Source organism: Cololabis saira, chromosome 24 (assembly GCF_033807715.1).
Source record: "Cololabis saira isolate AMF1-May2022 chromosome 24, fColSai1.1, whole genome shotgun sequence".
Lineage (NCBI taxonomy): Eukaryota > Metazoa > Chordata > Actinopteri > Beloniformes > Belonidae > Cololabis > Cololabis saira.
In genome coordinates, this window is record NC_084610.1 from 16,152,728 (window position 1) to 16,170,401 (window position 17,674).

Here is a 17,674-nt window from a genome sequence, read left to right on the forward strand (position 1 = left end):
AAAAGAAAAAAGTCAAATCATACATGAGAGAAACTATTCAGTTTGTGGCAAAATATTTGTACTTGTATGAAAATGAAGATGCATAATGCAAACCTGACATTTACTTTTAGTTCAGTTTGTGGAAAATGGTTGGCCTGGCTTTCTCTTTAAAACTTAAACAGTTATAAAGCATTACAAACTGGAACAATAGGGAAAACGCACAGCATTGTTTTGTATTTTGTGTCTTTCAAATAAAAGACATTTTTTTCCAGTCATATGTTCCTCATTCAAGGTTGTTAAAAAAATACTGCTATAATATCGTATCGTTATCGTGACCTCAATATCGTGTATCGTACCGTATCGTGAGATTAGTGTATCGTTACACCCCTAATGTTTCTTTGCTTTTCTGTTCTTTCTTTGCTTTTCTGTTCTTTCTTTGCTTTTCTGTTCTTTCTTTGCTTTTCTGTTGTTTCTTTGCTTTTCTGTTCTTTCTTTGCTTTTCTGTTGTTTCTTTGCTCTTCTGGAGGTTGGTAGCCAAAAAAAGAAAGTTGATAACATAGGATAGGTCTGCTTCTGCCTATGCCTTTTCAGTGATTGTCCAACACATGATCATTGGTTTTGTGTGAAATGTCAATGCTGTGCACAATGTTTTTTGGGTGTTGGTTTTTTTTTTTTTTTTTGTGTTGTCATGATTGAATAAACTTCATTCATTCAAATGCCTTGAATTTAACCCTTGTGCTGTCTTTGGGTCAAAAAGACCCAATTCTTCTATCCTTCTTTCCTCCTTCCATGCTCTCTCTTTCCTTCCTTTCCTCTTTCCCTCCTTTTTTACCCTCCTTTACTCCTTTTTCTTCCTACCTCCCTTTCGTCATTCGTTCCTTTATTACCTTCTTTGCTTTTCCTTCCTTCTTTCCTTATTTTCTCCATTCCTTCCTTCTTCCCTCCCTTCTTTCTTTCCTTTTCTCCATTCTTTCCTTCCTTTCTCCCTTCCTTCCATATTTTCTCCCTTCTTTTCTCCCTTCCTTACTCGCTTTCCTACTTCCTTCCTTCCTTCTTTCCTTTTCTCCTTTCTCCCTTCCTTACTCCCTTTCCTACTTCCTTCCTTCTTTTCTCCTTTCTCCCTTCCTTCCATCTTTTCTCCCTTCCTTACTCACTTTCCTACTTCCTTCCTTCTTTCCTTTTCTCCTTTCTCTACTCCCTTTCCTACTTCCTTCCTTTTCTCCTTTCTCCCTTCCTTACTCCCTTTCCTACTTCCTTCCTTCTTTTCTCCTTTCTCCCTTCCTTCCATCTTTTCTCCCTTCCTTACTCGCTTTCTCCCTTCCTTCCATCTTTTCTCCCTTCCTTCCATCTTTTCTCCCTTCCTTACTCGCTTTCCTACTTCCTTCCTTCTTTTCTCCTTTCTCCCTTCCTTCCATCTTTTCTCCCTTCCTTACTCGCTTTCCTACTTCCTTCCTTCTTTCCTTTTCTCCTTTCTCCCTTCCCTACTCCCTTTCCTACTCCCTTCCTTCCACATTTTCTCCCTTCTTTCCTCCCTTCCATCTTTTCTCCTTTCTCCCTTCCTTCCATCTTTTCTCCCTTCCTTATTCGATTTCCTACTTCCTTCCTTCTTTCCTTTTCACCTTTCTCCCTTCCCTACTTCCTTCCTTCTTTTCTCCTTTCTTCCTTACTTCCTTTCTCCCTTCCTTCCATATTTTCTCCCTTCTTTCCTCCCTTCCATCTTTTCTCCCTTCCTTACTCGCTTTCCTACTTCCTTCCTTCTTTCCTTCTTTTCTCCTTTTTTCCTTCCTTCCTTATTTTCTCCCTTCACCCTCCCTTGACCCAAAGACAGCCCCTGGTTAAGCAGAGAGGGGAAATGTCCTGGTGAAATGTATGTATTTATTCTCCTGTGCATGTGTCTGCCACTGGTTGGGTGAATGGAGGCCGGCGGGGATTGGCCAGGCTCTGTGTGAATGGAGCGGGATTGAGCTGCCATTCAGCACCATGGACAGCTCCGGAGCGGCCGCTCCGGAGCTGTCCATGGTGCTGAATGGCTCGTTTCCCCCGGACATCCATTACAAACATTGATGAGCAAACACGAGCCCAGGCGGAAACAAGACTTCCAGCACATTAGGCAGGGAAACCACCTCTTGACTTTAATGAAACGCTCTCGATATGGAGTAGCGCGGTGAACGATGAACACCTGGCAGACGAGGGGGGATGTTTGCAGAAGCTATCAGCCTCCTTGTAAAAGGCTGGGCTATAAACACAAGGTTGGGGGCAATTCCAGCTGTTTTTATCTACATTGATTACACACGGATCATGAATTCAAGAAGACGAAAAACAGATAGAGAGAGGGTTTTGTGGGGAAAAAAAAGGAATAAGGGCCTCCATCTGTACATTAGCATGGGGCCTAAACACAATGAAGGAGATGAATGAATGAGGCCTGGAGCCGGGAGTCTCCTTGAATCTGTCATCCCGTCTCCATGGCGACAGGAGCTGGAAGAAGCAAAAGTGGCTTCTATCCGGGGCCCAAATCAACAGATGGCCACATCAACCCCCTTATGCTGCGTTCCATTTACCTCGGAAGTCGGAACTGGGAATGACGTCACAGCCGAGTTATCAGCGTTCCAGTTACAAAGTAGGAAAACAAGTTTGTAGTTCGCATATACCACATGAAAAATGTAAATTACACTATAGCAGCATATATATGCCGAACAATACTTGTATATGACTGATTTAGTGTGACCAAAACTAGAATGAAGTGCTACGAATTATTACAGAGCTCTCTTCTACTGTTTACAACCGGGGCAACCATCTTGGAATGTGAACTCGGGGGTGGTGAAGACTCTCCCACTTTCCCAGTGGGAAATTTCACTTCGAGGGGCGTTCCAGTTGAAAAATCCAACTGGGAACTGGGAAATCCCCACTTCCGAGGACAAATGGAACGCTCATTAAAAAAAAAGCTCGTTTTCTCTCTCTTTTCCTCTCTTTTCTGCAGCCTACCTTGCACCGCTCCATGCACGTCCTCACCGAATAAGCCCCCGGCTCGTATTTGAGAGTGAGCAGCTCAAAGTCCTCGTACTTCTCCTGGGCGTGCTGGTCCAGATGTTGGTATTTCTGCACGCACTTGCTGCATGCGGCCGCGTCTCCGCCTCGCAGCGCGGCCACGCTGCAGTTCAACCGGTCCGGAGTGCCGAACAAATCCAGCAGCGAGTAGGAGTCACAAAAGGAAAGGTACAAATTGCTCATGTTGACAACGGAAAGGTGCTCGCACAACTCATCCGCGTCCGCGAAAGTGAAGCAGTCGCGGTCTGGGAATAATAAACTATCCCGGCGGTGGCAAGTTTCCAAACGCCACAAATGTTTGACGGTGGAGTTTCCTAGAAAAATAGTGTGTGTTTCTCGAGTGAGGCTGCTGTTTGCTGCTGGGGGGCTCTGGGGGGGGGAGTGGGAGGACTTGTCCCGGGTCCGGGACACCCTGGCCTCGGCGCAGAACCACAGCTGGTCAGAGAGCAGGATGGTGAGGAACAGCAGGGAAGCCAAGGACAGTCGCCATCTCTGCGCCCTCTCGGAGTCGGTGTAAGGCTTCTGGGGGTCTCGGGCGGGCTCTAGATTCCAGATTTGGAAGCCGTCGTCATCTTCTTGCTGCCAACCCGTCCCAGCACCCCTGGTCATATTTCGGGAACCGGCCGACTCCACCGTGGGGTTTGCTGTGCCGCAACACTCATGGACGTGGGGAGCGCGTTTCCCCTGCGGGATCAGCGGTGGTTCCCACTCAGGTGAGGGATGAGACCACGGGCCGCATCCTCCATGGCTGCGCAGCCGCCTCCCAGAACCCTCCTTATTAAGGCTTACGTCTCCCCCGGCCTGGCTCTGGCAGGAAAGACGAGGCGGTGCTCCAACATGGCGGGGAGTCGGTGTCGACTCTCCCTCTCTTCCTCTTCTTCAAGCCCTCGTCTTCATGCCGCTGCCTGCCGCGGTCAGGTTGCCGCCATGTCCGCGTTTGCAGGAGCCCTGATGGTGAAGTCAGCGACGACACACCGCGCCGGTTTCCGGCTCTGGGATCAGAAAATAAGTGCCTGCAACAACCATATCTTGGACTTCGCTTCCAGGGGCGTCAATTGGGTATGGCAAGGTATGGCAGCCTCCACACCTTGGCTTCAAGGGAAAATGTAAATGTTTGTTTTTTAAATACATTTATGGAATTACTCTGTGTCTCTTTGTATTGATTATTCTATTACTTAATACATAGGCTATAGAATAACTACAAATGCAAATCAGAACATGATCGATTTCACTAGTTATTATACACTGCAAAAACTGAAAATCTTAACAAGAATATTTGTCTTATTTCTAGTTAAAATGTCAAAAAAAATCTCATTACATTTAAGACAAGACTCAAAAACAACCATTCTCACCTGTTTCAAGTAGATTTTCACTTAAAATAAGTGGAAAAATCTGCCAGTGGAACAAGATTTTTTTGCTTGTAATAAGAAGATAAATCTTGTCCCACTGGCAGATTTTTCTACTTATTTCAAGTGAAAATTTACTTGAAACAGGTGAAAATGGTCAAATAAGTTATTTTTCTGGTGATGGCTCTTGTTTTAAGTGTAATGAGATTTTTTGACTAAAAATGAGACATTTTAACTAGAAATAAGACAAATATTCCTCCAGATTTTGAGTTTTTGCAGTGAGCGAGACTGCATTTGGAAAAAGTTCCAATTTTCTTGACCACACAGATAAGCTACATAAACTTCTGTGATGAGTATTTGCTGGACGTGTTGATTGATACTCTAGTGAAGTTCTGTGACTGAAAACCTTGCCATACCTTAGCTTCCACTGAATTGACGCCACTGTTCGCTTCGTTCCTCCTTTTGCAAAGCGAGGATGCGTTCCAGTTAGCTCGGAAGTCGGAATGACATCACGTCGGAATTGACCGCGTTCTAGTTACAAAGTCGGAAAATTCCCCTTTTTTTTAAATGTCGGATTAAAAAAGGCAAGGCAAGTTTATTAGTATAGCATAATTCAACACAAAGTAATTCAAAGTGCTTTACATCAACATTAAAAGCGGCAAGACACAATTAAACGGTAAATAACAAATAAAATGTAATAAAATGATAAGAAAAGAGGTAAAATAATAAAAAGCACAAGTTGTTAAAAAGTAAGGGCAGTAGAGTACAGCAGGTACATCTCATTCTTACAATGGCAAGAATTAGGTTTCTATACAGTCAAAACGTACAAAGACCGGGTCAAATTCAGTATTACAAAAGTAATCTGTAACAATTCGCACAGTGAATTAAACCAATTTGACAATTCTATGTCACAATGCCTGAATTAAGGGCTTTTCCATAACTTCACTCGGTTTTCAAAAATCATAAGTATTTAATTTAAGAGTACGCTTAAATAACAAATAAAATTAAATAAAATGATAAGAAAAGAGGTAAAATAATAGAAAGCGCAAGTTGTTAAAAAGTAAGGGCAGTAATATGTAACAATTCGCACAGTGAATTAAACCAGTTTGACAATTCTATGCTATAATGCCTGTTTCCAGGTCTTATTTCACACAACTGACGAGAATTACGTTTCTATACGGTCAAAACGTACAAACACCGGGTCAAGTACAGTATTACAAAAGTAATTTGTAACATTTTGTACGGTGATTTGTACGGTGAAAGCCGAATAGTGCCTGTTTACCTTGATTTAATCTAGTTAAAATTAGACAGAACTGCTATAAAAGGTCAAATTTGCTGTTTATTTTGTTTATTCATATGCTGAGGTGGGGGTGAGGGAGGTTTTAGTGTGTGCTATTTGTACTTGGAGGGCAGAATTTCTAAGAATCCCACCTGAAGTAGGCATTCCCACTCAGAAAGTCAGTTGAACGTCACCTACTTACTTTTTTTCTTTTTCTTTTGAAGCTATGAATTTTGTAAAAACCTTTTTGTCGTGGTGGGTTGGATGTTATTCCGCCTGGAGGATTTTCACCTGTGAAACCGACACTCTTTTTGAGCATTTGTGACGATTGGTAGCCATGACAACAAAAAGCTTTTTTCATGTGGAAGCAAATTATTGAGCATTTCAAAGACCAGCTAATGATCAGCAAAAGGAGATGATTTAAAGAGCAAACATCAAGGATTATGAGAATGTGAAAAAAGGAGAGCAAAAAGGAAGAATGTATTAGGCCTGTGTTGAAAAAAATCGATTTTCCGATTCTAAATCGATTCCCATATTAATTCCTAGAAATCGATTCGTATGTCTAAAGATCGATTCTTTTCATCATTACAACTTTTGGTATTTTTTTGTTTATGCCCAAAAAAGGATGTTTTGTTGGACATCAGAATAACTGGTGCCATGTTTTTGCCTTTAAATACATTAAAAGTTATGAAAAACAAGTTTTCAGTTATAATTGCATAAATTGTCTATATTTCATTACTTTATATACCGTCTTGGGGTTACATTTGCATGAAATGCTCAAAACCAAATTCTCAAAAATTTAAAACTGAAATAGACCGAAAATGGAAAAAAATGGAAAAGGGAAAAACATTCCGTCACATTAAGACGGAATGTGGGAAAAAATAAAACCGATTTCATGCCAATACTTGCTGTTGAATCTCAATATAATACTAGTATTAATATGTTGCATAACTACAGTCACATAATTCATGCAACAGCTCAAAAAACAGTTTTAATAACACTTACCCAAATCCATATCGGAATCGAATCAAATCTTGATAATCGATTCTGAATCTTAAGAATTGGAATCGAATCGATTCTTGACATTTGAATCAATCCCCAGCCCTAGAATGTATCTGTTTTTCCTCTCTCAATCATCAGGTGGAATGGGAGATTCCTGATCCGTATGTGTCAGGGTTTGACATTTCCCCCAGTTTGTGTTTTCAGTTCTGCCCCTCCTGTTTTCCATCTGATTGTCTGCACCTGTGTCTCATTATCCCCTGTGTATATCTGGTCTTGTCTTCCCCTGCTCCCTGTCGGTCCATACTATTTGCTCCCTCCATGTTCTCCTCGTCGGTTTTGTCGTTCATGATCCCGGCCCTTTTTTGATCCTGCTAAGCAGCGCTTTTGGTTTTGTTTTTTGCTCAAATAAATCCTGTTTTGCCGACTCCTGCCTCCTGCTCTCCTGCGTTTGGGTCCCCAACAAACCACTCTGTCACAGTGTGGTTTGACTACTTTCCAAGTTTCTCATCTCATATTTGTTGTCATTTAACTTTCAACTTTCTGTTGTATGATTTTCTAAGGAATTTAAATTACAATAATATAACTTCCCTTTGGAGATAAATGAAGTATTGTTCAAATCAGTGATATTTTGATGTTGTATTTCCAATAGTGGTTCATCTTTTTAGACAGGCCCTTTCCCAATGTTGCAGTTGGAGAGTATTTCACTTTGAACATATTATTTCTCTTATTTAAATCTTCTGACTGGCAATTCAGATGTCTCTGCGTACGAGAGGAACACGTCTTCATAAAGTGTGACTCCTCCCTCGGTCCCCAAATTATGCTATTACTTCTGGTGACGCATCATTGCAGATTCTAAGAAAGAACCAGGCTACATTACCTTCATTTATTCTTTGTTTTCCGAAAGTAAAAATGAACATTTAGGTCTTAATGTACACAGAGTAAGAAAGTGTAGAATACAACAATCCAAATCTTTCCCTGTCCCCGTCAACTCTGTATGACACCCTTTGTGAGCTAAATGATATTACATGTCAATTGTTCTGATCGGGTGTTTTATTTTGAAGGTCCCGTCGCCTCATATCCGGTGTTGTCCTCCTGAATGTCTCGGTTTTGACCAAACTTTTCCCGCTCTGACGTGATGCGCGCGCACCGCAGTCGCGACCTCTCTCCGTTCAAGGTGCATCAAGCAAGAAATCGTGACAAAAAATGACCAAAAGGACTGAAATGTACCCTTCAAAATTAAAGTTTCTGGTTTAACGAGTGAAATAATTCAACCTTTAAGAGTTTACATACAGGCTGCACGAGAAGAAATACATTTAAAAAAGGTTAAAATAAAACTAATCAGTTGTAAAATCCTGCACAAAAGAGCACCATGTGAGACTGCGTCTAAATGACGGCTGTTTTATTTTGTAATTTTCCTGCAGCAGATGGATTAAAAGCTCTGGTGCACCTTGAGAGCAGAACTGTCACACAGCCAGGCACTTTATATCTATCTACTTCACAAGTGGTGCTTTACAATTCACTTTATCGCTTAACAACGCTGAATGTGTCATGTAACTTATATGCAAACACAAGAGACCCTCAGGACCCACCGTGTGTGTGTGTGTGTGTGTGTGTGTGTGTGTGTAGGGGGGGGTCAGTGATTTACCTGATGGGATGGTGGAGCCTGAAACTCCACCATTCAGAACTCAAGCAGCATTTTACATCAGACTGAACTATATGTCATCTTTTACATGTTGACTCCATTTTTAAGTCAAACTTCCTATACATATAATATACAGGACTGTCTCAGAAAATTAGAATATTGTGATTTTCTGTAATGCAATTACAAAAACAAAAATGTCATACATTCTGGATTCATTACAAATCAACTGAAATATTGCAAGCCTTTTATTATTTTAATATTGCTGATCATAGAATAGAATAGAATAGAATATCCTTTATTTTCTCCCTCAGTGGGGAAACTTATCATGGCTTACAGCTTAAGAAAACTCAAATATCTTATCTCAAAATATTAGAATATTCTGGGAATCTTAATCTTAAACTGTAAGCCATAATCAGCAATATTAAAATAATAAAAGGCTTGCAATATTTCAGTTGATTTGTAATGAATCCAGAATGTATGACATTTTAGTTTTTTTAATTGCATTACAGAAAATAAAGAACTTTATCACAATATTGTAATTTTCTGAGACAGTCCTGTGTGTGTGTATATATATATATATATATATATATATATATATATATATATATATATATATATATATATATATATATATATATATATATATATATATATATATATATATTGATATTTATACATTACATGTTATACATATCAAAGTTAAAACAAACAGGTTTTTTTTAATACATTTTTTATTAAGAATGTCATGGTAACAAGTTGATAAATGGCATAGAGAATGGAAGCAGACAGTCAGAGTTTCTCTCCTCTTCCTATGCTAAAAAACCCCAAAACAAAACAAAAAAAACTAAACAAACAGCAAAAACAAATCAGAAGATAAACAATCCATGACTCCCCCCAACCCTTCCCCCTATTACCCAAGAACCCCAGTATCTCTACAGACCGTGTAAAAACAAACATATATATATATATATATATATATATATATATATATATATATATATATATATATATATATACACACACACACACATATATATGTTAGTCAACTCATTCATTAGTGCCTGTTCCCAGAATGTGATTTTCTTGCTGTAAAATTCCTTTTCTCCAGCTTGTACAGTACTTGTACTTGCAGCGAGGGCGGGCCTGGCTAATTGCTGCAAACGTCCCTGCAGCTGCGAGCCTGCTCCGTCTCCTCCGGAGCACATTCCTCTCCGCTGAGTTCACGCTGCTGCCGGTTGTCTGGGGGCGGCCTGCAGACCGTTTGTTTGGGCTCACGTCCGGCCCGCTCGGCCCACTCAGCCCGTCCCAGCTCTCCAGCAACCACAGCCTGACTAATCAGAGCGCTTCATCCCATCAGGGCACGTATCTCTGCAATGTTAGCTCTCCATCTCCAGATGGGCAGCAGCGATCATCTGTTCCTGCGAGTGCTTAAGAGGGCCAACCGTTGGGGCATGTCCAGATTTCCCTCTCACACGGGAATAAGCACCGGTTGAGTAGCTCTAATTAAAGCCCGTCAGTCAAACGCTCGCCGTGGATCCCCTAGAAATAGTGCCGAGTGGGCGACGGGTTACAGACTGCTGACTGGGCCACTTCATATTTAATAAGCACTAATGAACACCATTTCTCTCACACTTTGGAACTTGTTTTCAACACTTTGCCAAAAGAAAAAAAGTCTCAATTGAAGGATGGTTATAGAAGTTAGACATTTAATTGATTTAATGGAGGAACAACCCCCACTGGGGCCACTGTCAACAAGAGCCATTATTCTCTCGTTAAGGCTGATAACAAGTACCTCATCACTTTTACCTTGAAAATGTATTCATGCGGCATTTGCACACGACAATGCCCAGGGCGCCACAGGCGGCGTCCCCGCACCCGGGAGACGGCGCTGATGAAGGTTACAACGTATGGCTGAATCCCGAGATGCGCCGCTGACATTTCTGGAGACGGGGAAACATGGCCGCGTCGTTGTTGGAAGTCCTCCAGCCGAGCCGCTTTTAACGTCCCCACGTGGCGTCCCGGGGCTCCTTCCCACCGACCGGCGTGCTCGGGGAAGAGCTGGAGACCAGAGTGCCGCACAGAACCCCCCCAGGTCCAGCCTGGACGCTGCGTCCCGGTCGCTGTGGTGATCCCTTTGTTGGGAAACTTCAGATATTTGTGTTTAACCGTCAAAGGCATGTTGGACTTTTCCCTCATTTATATATCAATGAGGGCAGCACGGTGGCTTGGTGGTTAGCACTGTTGTCAGGGTGTAACCCCTGCCTCTCGCCTGAAATTAGCTGGGATAGACTCCAGCAGACCCCCGTGACCCTGCAAGGGATATAGCGGGTATAGAAAAAGGTTGGATGGATATACCAATAAATTTCAGGATTTCATGATGTAATTTGGACCTCCAAGGTTGGAAAAAGAAAAGAAAAGCACAAGGCAGTAATTCATGAAGGCATCATTGTGAGAGGTGACATCTGTGATCTTTTTAAATGTCTGCCTTTATTATTTCTATCAGAAATTAATTAAAAAAACACTAAAATTTGTCAGCAGGACCCTTCACACCAGGTAGTCGCTGTCGTCCATCAGGTACCCCACTTTGATGGAATCGGTCACCCACGTGTCTCTCACGATCTTGAACTTCTTGGTAAAGCGGCGCCTCAGCGCCCTCAGATCCAGCAGTCTGGTCTCGTCTTCGATGACGACGTGCGACACTCCTTCCTCCAGCCTCTCTGCCACGGCTCCTCCGTGGTAGCGGAACTCCAGCGCCCTGATGTCCAGGCAGGTGGCCGCCGTGCCACATCGGGGGTCTCCGATGTCTGCGAAAACGTCCATGTATACTCTATAAGGTCTGAACATGCTGGTGGGGAGGTCCTCGAAGCCGTAGCGCTGCTCCACCTGCGCCACGTCCACATCCGCTGCCTCGGCGCTGCCCATCCTGCCGAACACCTCCCGCAGCTGCTGCTCGTCTGTGTCCACAAAGTAGCTGTCCCCGTAGCTGTCGTACTCCTTGGCGAAGTGCTCCCGGGTGGAGGGAGACATGTGTATCATGTGGCGAGGTTGCCACGGCACCACCTCCGTCCGGTCCAGGCACTCCAGCAGCCAGCTGGCCCAGACCACGTCCTGCTGGTTTGAGGAAATCAGATTCTTCACGCGCATGTTCTCCGCGCCGGCGATCACGCAGTAGGTGTCCGGCCCCGGGTTCTGAACCACGATGCCTCCGCACCTGACACGGAAATGACATCATGAGAATTCATGACAGAACAGGTGGAGGACCTGAAGGCGATGAAACGCCTTTCTGGACCTGAACCTGGATATTCTGGTACGTCAAATGTCACGTTACCTGGCCACGCCCTTTTCCAGCTCCGACTTGGGGTGATCTTCGGTGCCATTCAGGATGCAGAACTCCACATCCTCAAACATGTCCGTCTCCTTGGAAACCCCGGACAGGTCCTGGGGCTTGAAGTGCTCGATGAGGCCGACCACCTTCTTGGCTTTAGTTGGCACCTTGCGTTTCTTCTTCTGCGGCTCGTCATTGTCGATGCGAAGGTGCCGCGAGGCCAGTTTTCCGGACGCCTTGCTGCGGAACTGGTCCAGCTGGGCCAGAGTCATGCACTGGTGCCACTCCTTGTCCTCCCGGATCTTCTCGATTCTGGGGAAGCGCAGGGTGCAGCCGGTTTTGTACATGTCGCTCCCGACGATCTCTGCCGCCTTCACCTGGATAATGATGGAGTTGCGCGGTTCGATGTAGACTTCTGGCTTCTCCGTGCCGCAGAGGATGGAGGCTGGCGGGTCGTTTTTCCGGTACACCTTCCAGTGCTTGGCGAGCTTCAGGCCCAGATCGTACAGTTCCTTCATAGTGTAGCCGGAGCCGATGCGGCACAGGGAGTGGAAGACTGAGGGCTTCTCCCCGGGGCCGGGGGCTTCGGCAACGGCACATAAAAAGTGGGACATCATACCGCCCCGTCTCCCCTTCCCCCAGTAGCCGCCAACAATAAGCAGGTCCAGCTCGTCCATCAACCCATCCACGTACTCCGGCTTGATCTTCAGCCAACCCTCCCCCCGTTTGTCGGGTTTGTAAATGGACAGAGGGTCCTTCACCATGATCCCCTCCTCCCTGCTGTCGATGGCGTCGTTGAGAGCACTGACCACATCCTGCATGGTCCTGGCCTCGGTCTTCGGTACCACGTGCATCCTCCCCTTGACCGGGGTGAACACAGTCTGGAGGATCTCGTGGCGCTTCCTCAGCGTCTCCTTGCCGAGCTTCTGGTCGTTAACCAACAACACGTCAAACACACAGAAACACGTCTGCAGCTCCGAGTCCTCCATCAGCCTCTTGATGTCGAACTTGCTCCCTTTCTGCATGAAGGTCTCCGCTGTGGGGTTGTACGCCATCATCTCCCCATCCAGGATGCAGTTTACCACGGTGCTTTTGAATACACGGTGGATATGAGGCGTGAGGGATCCCTCCAGCGGGGATCGTCCAAACTGCTGTGTGTATTCAAAGGCGTTTCGGCTGAAGTATTTGTACACGTCCCCGTCTTTGTGCAGCTGAATACGTTCCCCGTCCAGCTTGGTCTCCAAGTAGAAGGGGCTGTTGCCCATCTGCTTCTCCACATTTCGAATGTTAGCCACTGCTGCCAGCATGGGCTTAAAGGCCGAGAAGAGGCCGATGGAGACCTCGCTCAAGGACACGCAAGGGTCGTGGAGCTGCTGACACACCTTATTCAAGTCTGTGTTGACGTTGTACAGATCGGCAGCATCCGGGTGGAAGACCTGCAGGACCGTTTCCTTGCTGACGCCGAGCTTCATGTCCTTCAGGATCATTCTGATGAGCCACTTCTGCTCGAGGGCGGAGCTTTGGGTGATGAGGTGCAGCAGGTTCTTCCTCACCAGGTCCTTCTGCTTGCCGGCATTGTTGATCGCCACCGAGTCCAGGAAGTCGTTGACCTCTTTGATGCTGAGGTTGCCCTGGCTGGTGCATCGCTTCTTCAGCACAAAGTACGCCATGCTGGCAAAGTCTCCGGCGTCTCCCTGGGAGGTGGTGGGAGCGCGGTAGTTCAGCAGCTTATTGGCCTCCGTGCCGGTCTTCGGGAGCCCCAGCGCATCGATGTACAGTTTAGCTAGCATGCTTTCTTTGATGCCGTACGCCATTCGCTCTCGTTCAAAAGGGGGGACGATGAGGCGCATGGCGGGGAAGAAGGAGTCAGTGGTCTTGGGATTGTCTTTATGGAGGGCAGAATGAAATTTCCGCCATGATTCAATGAAATCGCCAAGGATCTTGGATTTGTCCGGACGGAGTTTGGCCTTTTGGATTTTGTCCAGCGTGGTGCACAAGTGAAGGAAGGGAACCTGCGCCGCCACGGTCGGCCCACTGGCAGCGTCTTGTTTGGAGGTTCCCTCCATGGTGAAATCTGTAATACTGGAAAAAATACTAAATAAACAAACCGCTTTAACTCTCAGTAACGTTGTTTTCATTTTGTTGTTTGTGTAAGGGAGAGAGAACAAAGATCAAGGTGAATGTCTGGTAGGATGGTGAACTGCACTTCAGCACGCTCCTAAAGTAACCGTTTAGTTTTCCAGAAAACAACTGAGCCAAATATTGGGATTAATTTGTTTGGCATCCTGAAAAAAATGTGATTTCCTTTAAAAGATTAACAATTAGCAACTTTTCAACCGGCTTAAAAAAAAAAGTATTTCCAAATAACAGAAGTATTTAATGCTATTTAATACGGTGGCCGACAAGGGCCAAACGCACTGCAACGGCCTAATGCGTCTCAGCTAAGGAAAACGGCTTCAAGTACAGAAACGATTCAAATTCACAAACTCAAAACGAGGTACAAAAAGAGGAACGTGGTGCAAATGAAAAACGTGCTACAAAAAACAAAGACAAATGCAGCATCATCAAACACGCTGCAAATACAGAAACGATGCAAAGCACAAAATAAAACAAGAAACCTTCTTCAAAAGAAAAACGCTTCATAACCGGTTACCAAACCTGCAGGGGGCGCTCTCAGCGTAACAGTTTAATGGACAGACACAAGGGATGTAGAGAGAGACCGAACAGCTAACTGTAACGTTAAAATATAATAAAGAAACGTCTCGTAATGTACAGCGTTGTACAGTGATATAAACCTCATTATATCACATTACCGTTCCCGCTGTTTGTTTAATACCATGGATGTAAACACTGTGGTTCAGTCAGCTGTTCGGTCTCTCTCTACATCCCGTGTGTCTGTCCATTGAGCTGTTACGCTGAGAGCGCCCCCTGCAGGTTTGGTAACCGGTTATGAAGCGTTTTTCTTATGAAGAAGGTTTCTTGTTTTATATCGTTTTGTGCTTTGCATCGTTTCTCTATTTGCAGCGCGTTTGATGATGCTGCATTTGTCTTTGTTTTTTGCAGAACGTTTTTTCATTTGCACCACGTTCCTCTTTTTGTACCTCGTTTTGAGTTTGTGAATTTGAATAATTTCTGTACTTGAAGCCGTTTTCCTTAACTGAGATGCATAAGGCCGTTTCAGTGCGTTTGGCCCTTGTCGGCCACCGTAATTTAAGGCTACAACTTATAACAAACCCAAACACTAAAGCCATTTTAAGCAGGAATACCACTTCTGTCCACATGGAGACACATTGATCTGCAGCGTTGAAGAAAGAGCCGACAGACTCCTAGTGAGTGGGGACGGTCTGGCCCGTCTTACGGTACCACTTTGTCCCACTAGAATTGAACTGCTGTCCCAACGTGATCAAATTATTGATCAAATATTACCTTTTTTCTGGGTTAAAATATAAAATGTATTAAAGGGAATAATTGATTATTTGCCATCTACTATTATCATATGAATGTGAGGTAGAAGGAAAGATGTCAGACGCTCTGAGGAGAGTGAGCGCAGTAGTACAAGCCACACAGAGCAACAGAGCAACCCGGGTTCAACTCCAAGCGTGTCAGGACACTGAGAGGAAACGCACGAAAAGCAAAAGACAAGCGGCATCTGGCTGCATCTCAAAGCTGAGTTCAGAATTTGTCAAAAGATAATATCTGTCAGAAGAGGATCAACAACCCCCCATGCAGTTCCTGTTCAGACCAGGACCTGCACACTGGCCACTTTATCGGGTTCACCTGGTGTCTAGTAAAGCTGCTATCCATACCCACCGCTGCAGTTCAGGTGTTCATGTCATTTATATTTTTCTTTTCATTAAGGGACAAAAAGCATTATTAATGTATTTATTTATTAATTCATTAATTATTTAATATTAAAAAAATTATTTAAAAAATGCTTTTATGAAGTCTTTATGTGTTAACCCTTGTGCTGTCTTTGGGTCAAAATTACCCAATTCTTCTATCCTTCTTTCCTCCTGCCATGCTCTCTCCTTCCTTCTTCCTTTCCTCCTTTTTTACCCTCCTTTACTCCTTTTTCTTCCTACCTCCCTTCCGTCATTCGTTCCTTTATTACCTTCTTTGCTTTTCCTTCCTTCTTTCCTTATTTTACCCATTCCTTCCTTCCTCCCTCCCTCCCTTCTTTCCTTTTCTCCCTTCCTTCCACCTTTTCTCCCTTCCTCTGTTCCATCTTTTCTCCCTTCCTTACTCCCTTTCCTACTTCCTTCCATCTTTTCTCCCTTCCTCCCTTCTTTTCTCCTTTCTTCCTTACTTCCTTCTTTCCTTCATTCCTTCTTTTCTCCCTTCACCCTCCCTTGACCCAAAGACAGCACAAGGGTTAATTAATGCTCAATTAATGCTTTGCAACATTTATTTATTATGCAATTTCAAAAAAAGCTTTTGTAAAATGTAAAAGCCATATAATTATCTGCTTTAAAATAAATATAAATTCAAACATTAACTTCTGCAACCGTTGACAGCTTATTCTCTCTTAAACATGTTCATACGTCTTCAACCTGTCGTCACATGACCTCTTTAATTAGGTAAAACAACACTATATATATACTATATATAACACTATATATATAAACAACACTTATATAACGAGTTCGGAATAAGGTATAGCATATGTATATTATTTTAGAAATAGCAAAGCCAAGATACGATTATTGAGAAAATTAAAAATATAAATTTCAAAATAAAAGTCGGTTGGTCAAAACATTAAGGTCTACATTGAATATGAATTGGAACTAAAATTAAAACAAATATTTAAATAAAAACGTAGTAAAAACGTAGTAATTCCGTAGAATATGAGGGATATTTGTGTTTAAACACGACAAAACAGGAAGGTTAGAGGGGAGCAATAGACGGTCATACTTGGAGGAAATAAAGACGTGAAAGTAGGAAGTGTTCCACTTCCACTTCATTTAAGAGACAGCAAAGACACGTTGTGGAAAATGTTGCAAAATATAAGAGAGCCAACTGTTACCGTAGTGTTTAAAATCTCCTAAAAAATGAAAATAAGACTTCTCTGCTCCCGACCAGCTTCATATTTACATCAGCGGGACACCTACAGCTAAAAGGTTCCCCCTGAAACAAGAGCAGAGCTTTTGGTTCCCATACGGGGATATTTGGAGTTTTCACCTATAAATACATTATGCTGCAATATAAATGTAATATTAGGGTTAAAATAACTATGTATCCAATTTAATATAATGATCAAAGTGTTTGCGTTTAAAAAAAAAAGTTAAATACAACATTTTTTTTTTTTTTTTTTTTTAGTTTAGTTTAGTTTATTTTCGGTCATCACACAAAAAAAGAAATACAAAGAATAAAAATGACAACAAGAAAACGAATACACTGTTCAAAGAAACATTACAAAAAAGTTTCCAATATACAAATAAACAAATAACATCTAGACCAAAAAAGGGGTAGGCTGAAGCAAAGCTTATTATTTGCCTACCCTCAAAAAGATTAATTAAATTAATGAAATAAAAGCAAGAAGTAAGAGAAAGACTGCCAGTAAAACAAATTGCCTCCATGGGGATAACAAAAATTCCTCAAGAAATAAAAAAGATTTTTAAAATAAAGGTGCAGTCTACATGTTACCGTCATCCTTAAAAAATCAAAGCAAATCACCAATTAAATAAATACCCAAATTCAACATAGCAAGCATCACCACTCATTAATTTAATATAAGGACATCATCCTTCTTCATTAAATACATTAACATAAAAAAGAGCTTTAAGGATAATTAATAGATCTGACTATTATAAACCAACAAATAATCTCTTTTAAATTATCTATTAAATATAATACTCCATGATATAGCCGAGCAGAAAACTGTTCTATTTGCCTTTAAAGCCCAGCAGAAACTGCTTCCAAACTACATTCAGGACCTGTTCCAAATAAAAGAAACCTGAGGGGGAAACTCATGTTTGAGATGACGACAGCAAGAACTAATAATAAAAAGAGATGTACATTAAATTAAGGCTAGAGAAATTTGGAATAATTGTGATAAC

The 17,674-nt window shown here is 42.8% G+C and overlaps 2 protein-coding genes across 3 annotated transcripts in view; both read right to left on the minus strand.

The window, feature by feature from the left end:
• Positions 1 to 3,978, minus strand: part of LOC133424941 (NALCN channel auxiliary factor 1-like) — a 59,192-nt gene extending 55,214 nt beyond the window's left edge. For both annotated transcript variants that reach the window (XM_061715539.1, XM_061715538.1), the window contains exon 1: positions 2,962 to 3,978. In XM_061715539.1, coding sequence (XP_061571523.1) covers positions 2,962 to 3,633 — 672 coding nt within the window. In that variant the 5' untranslated portion in view covers positions 3,634 to 3,978. The remainder of the gene's footprint in view (positions 1 to 2,961) is intronic.
• Positions 3,979 to 10,589: 6,611 nt separating this feature from the next.
• lig4 (ligase IV, DNA, ATP-dependent) lies at positions 10,590 to 16,727 on the minus strand. Its single transcript, XM_061715606.1, has 3 exons — positions 16,642 to 16,727; positions 11,622 to 13,700; positions 10,590 to 11,504 (listed from the first exon to the last, which is right to left on the minus strand). The coding sequence occupies exons 2-3, from the start codon at positions 13,682 to 13,684 to the stop codon at positions 10,838 to 10,840; spliced, it is 2,730 nt and encodes a 909-aa protein (XP_061571590.1). The 5' UTR covers positions 13,685 to 13,700; positions 16,642 to 16,727; the 3' UTR covers positions 10,590 to 10,837.
• Positions 16,728 to 17,674: the final 947 nt, after the last annotated feature.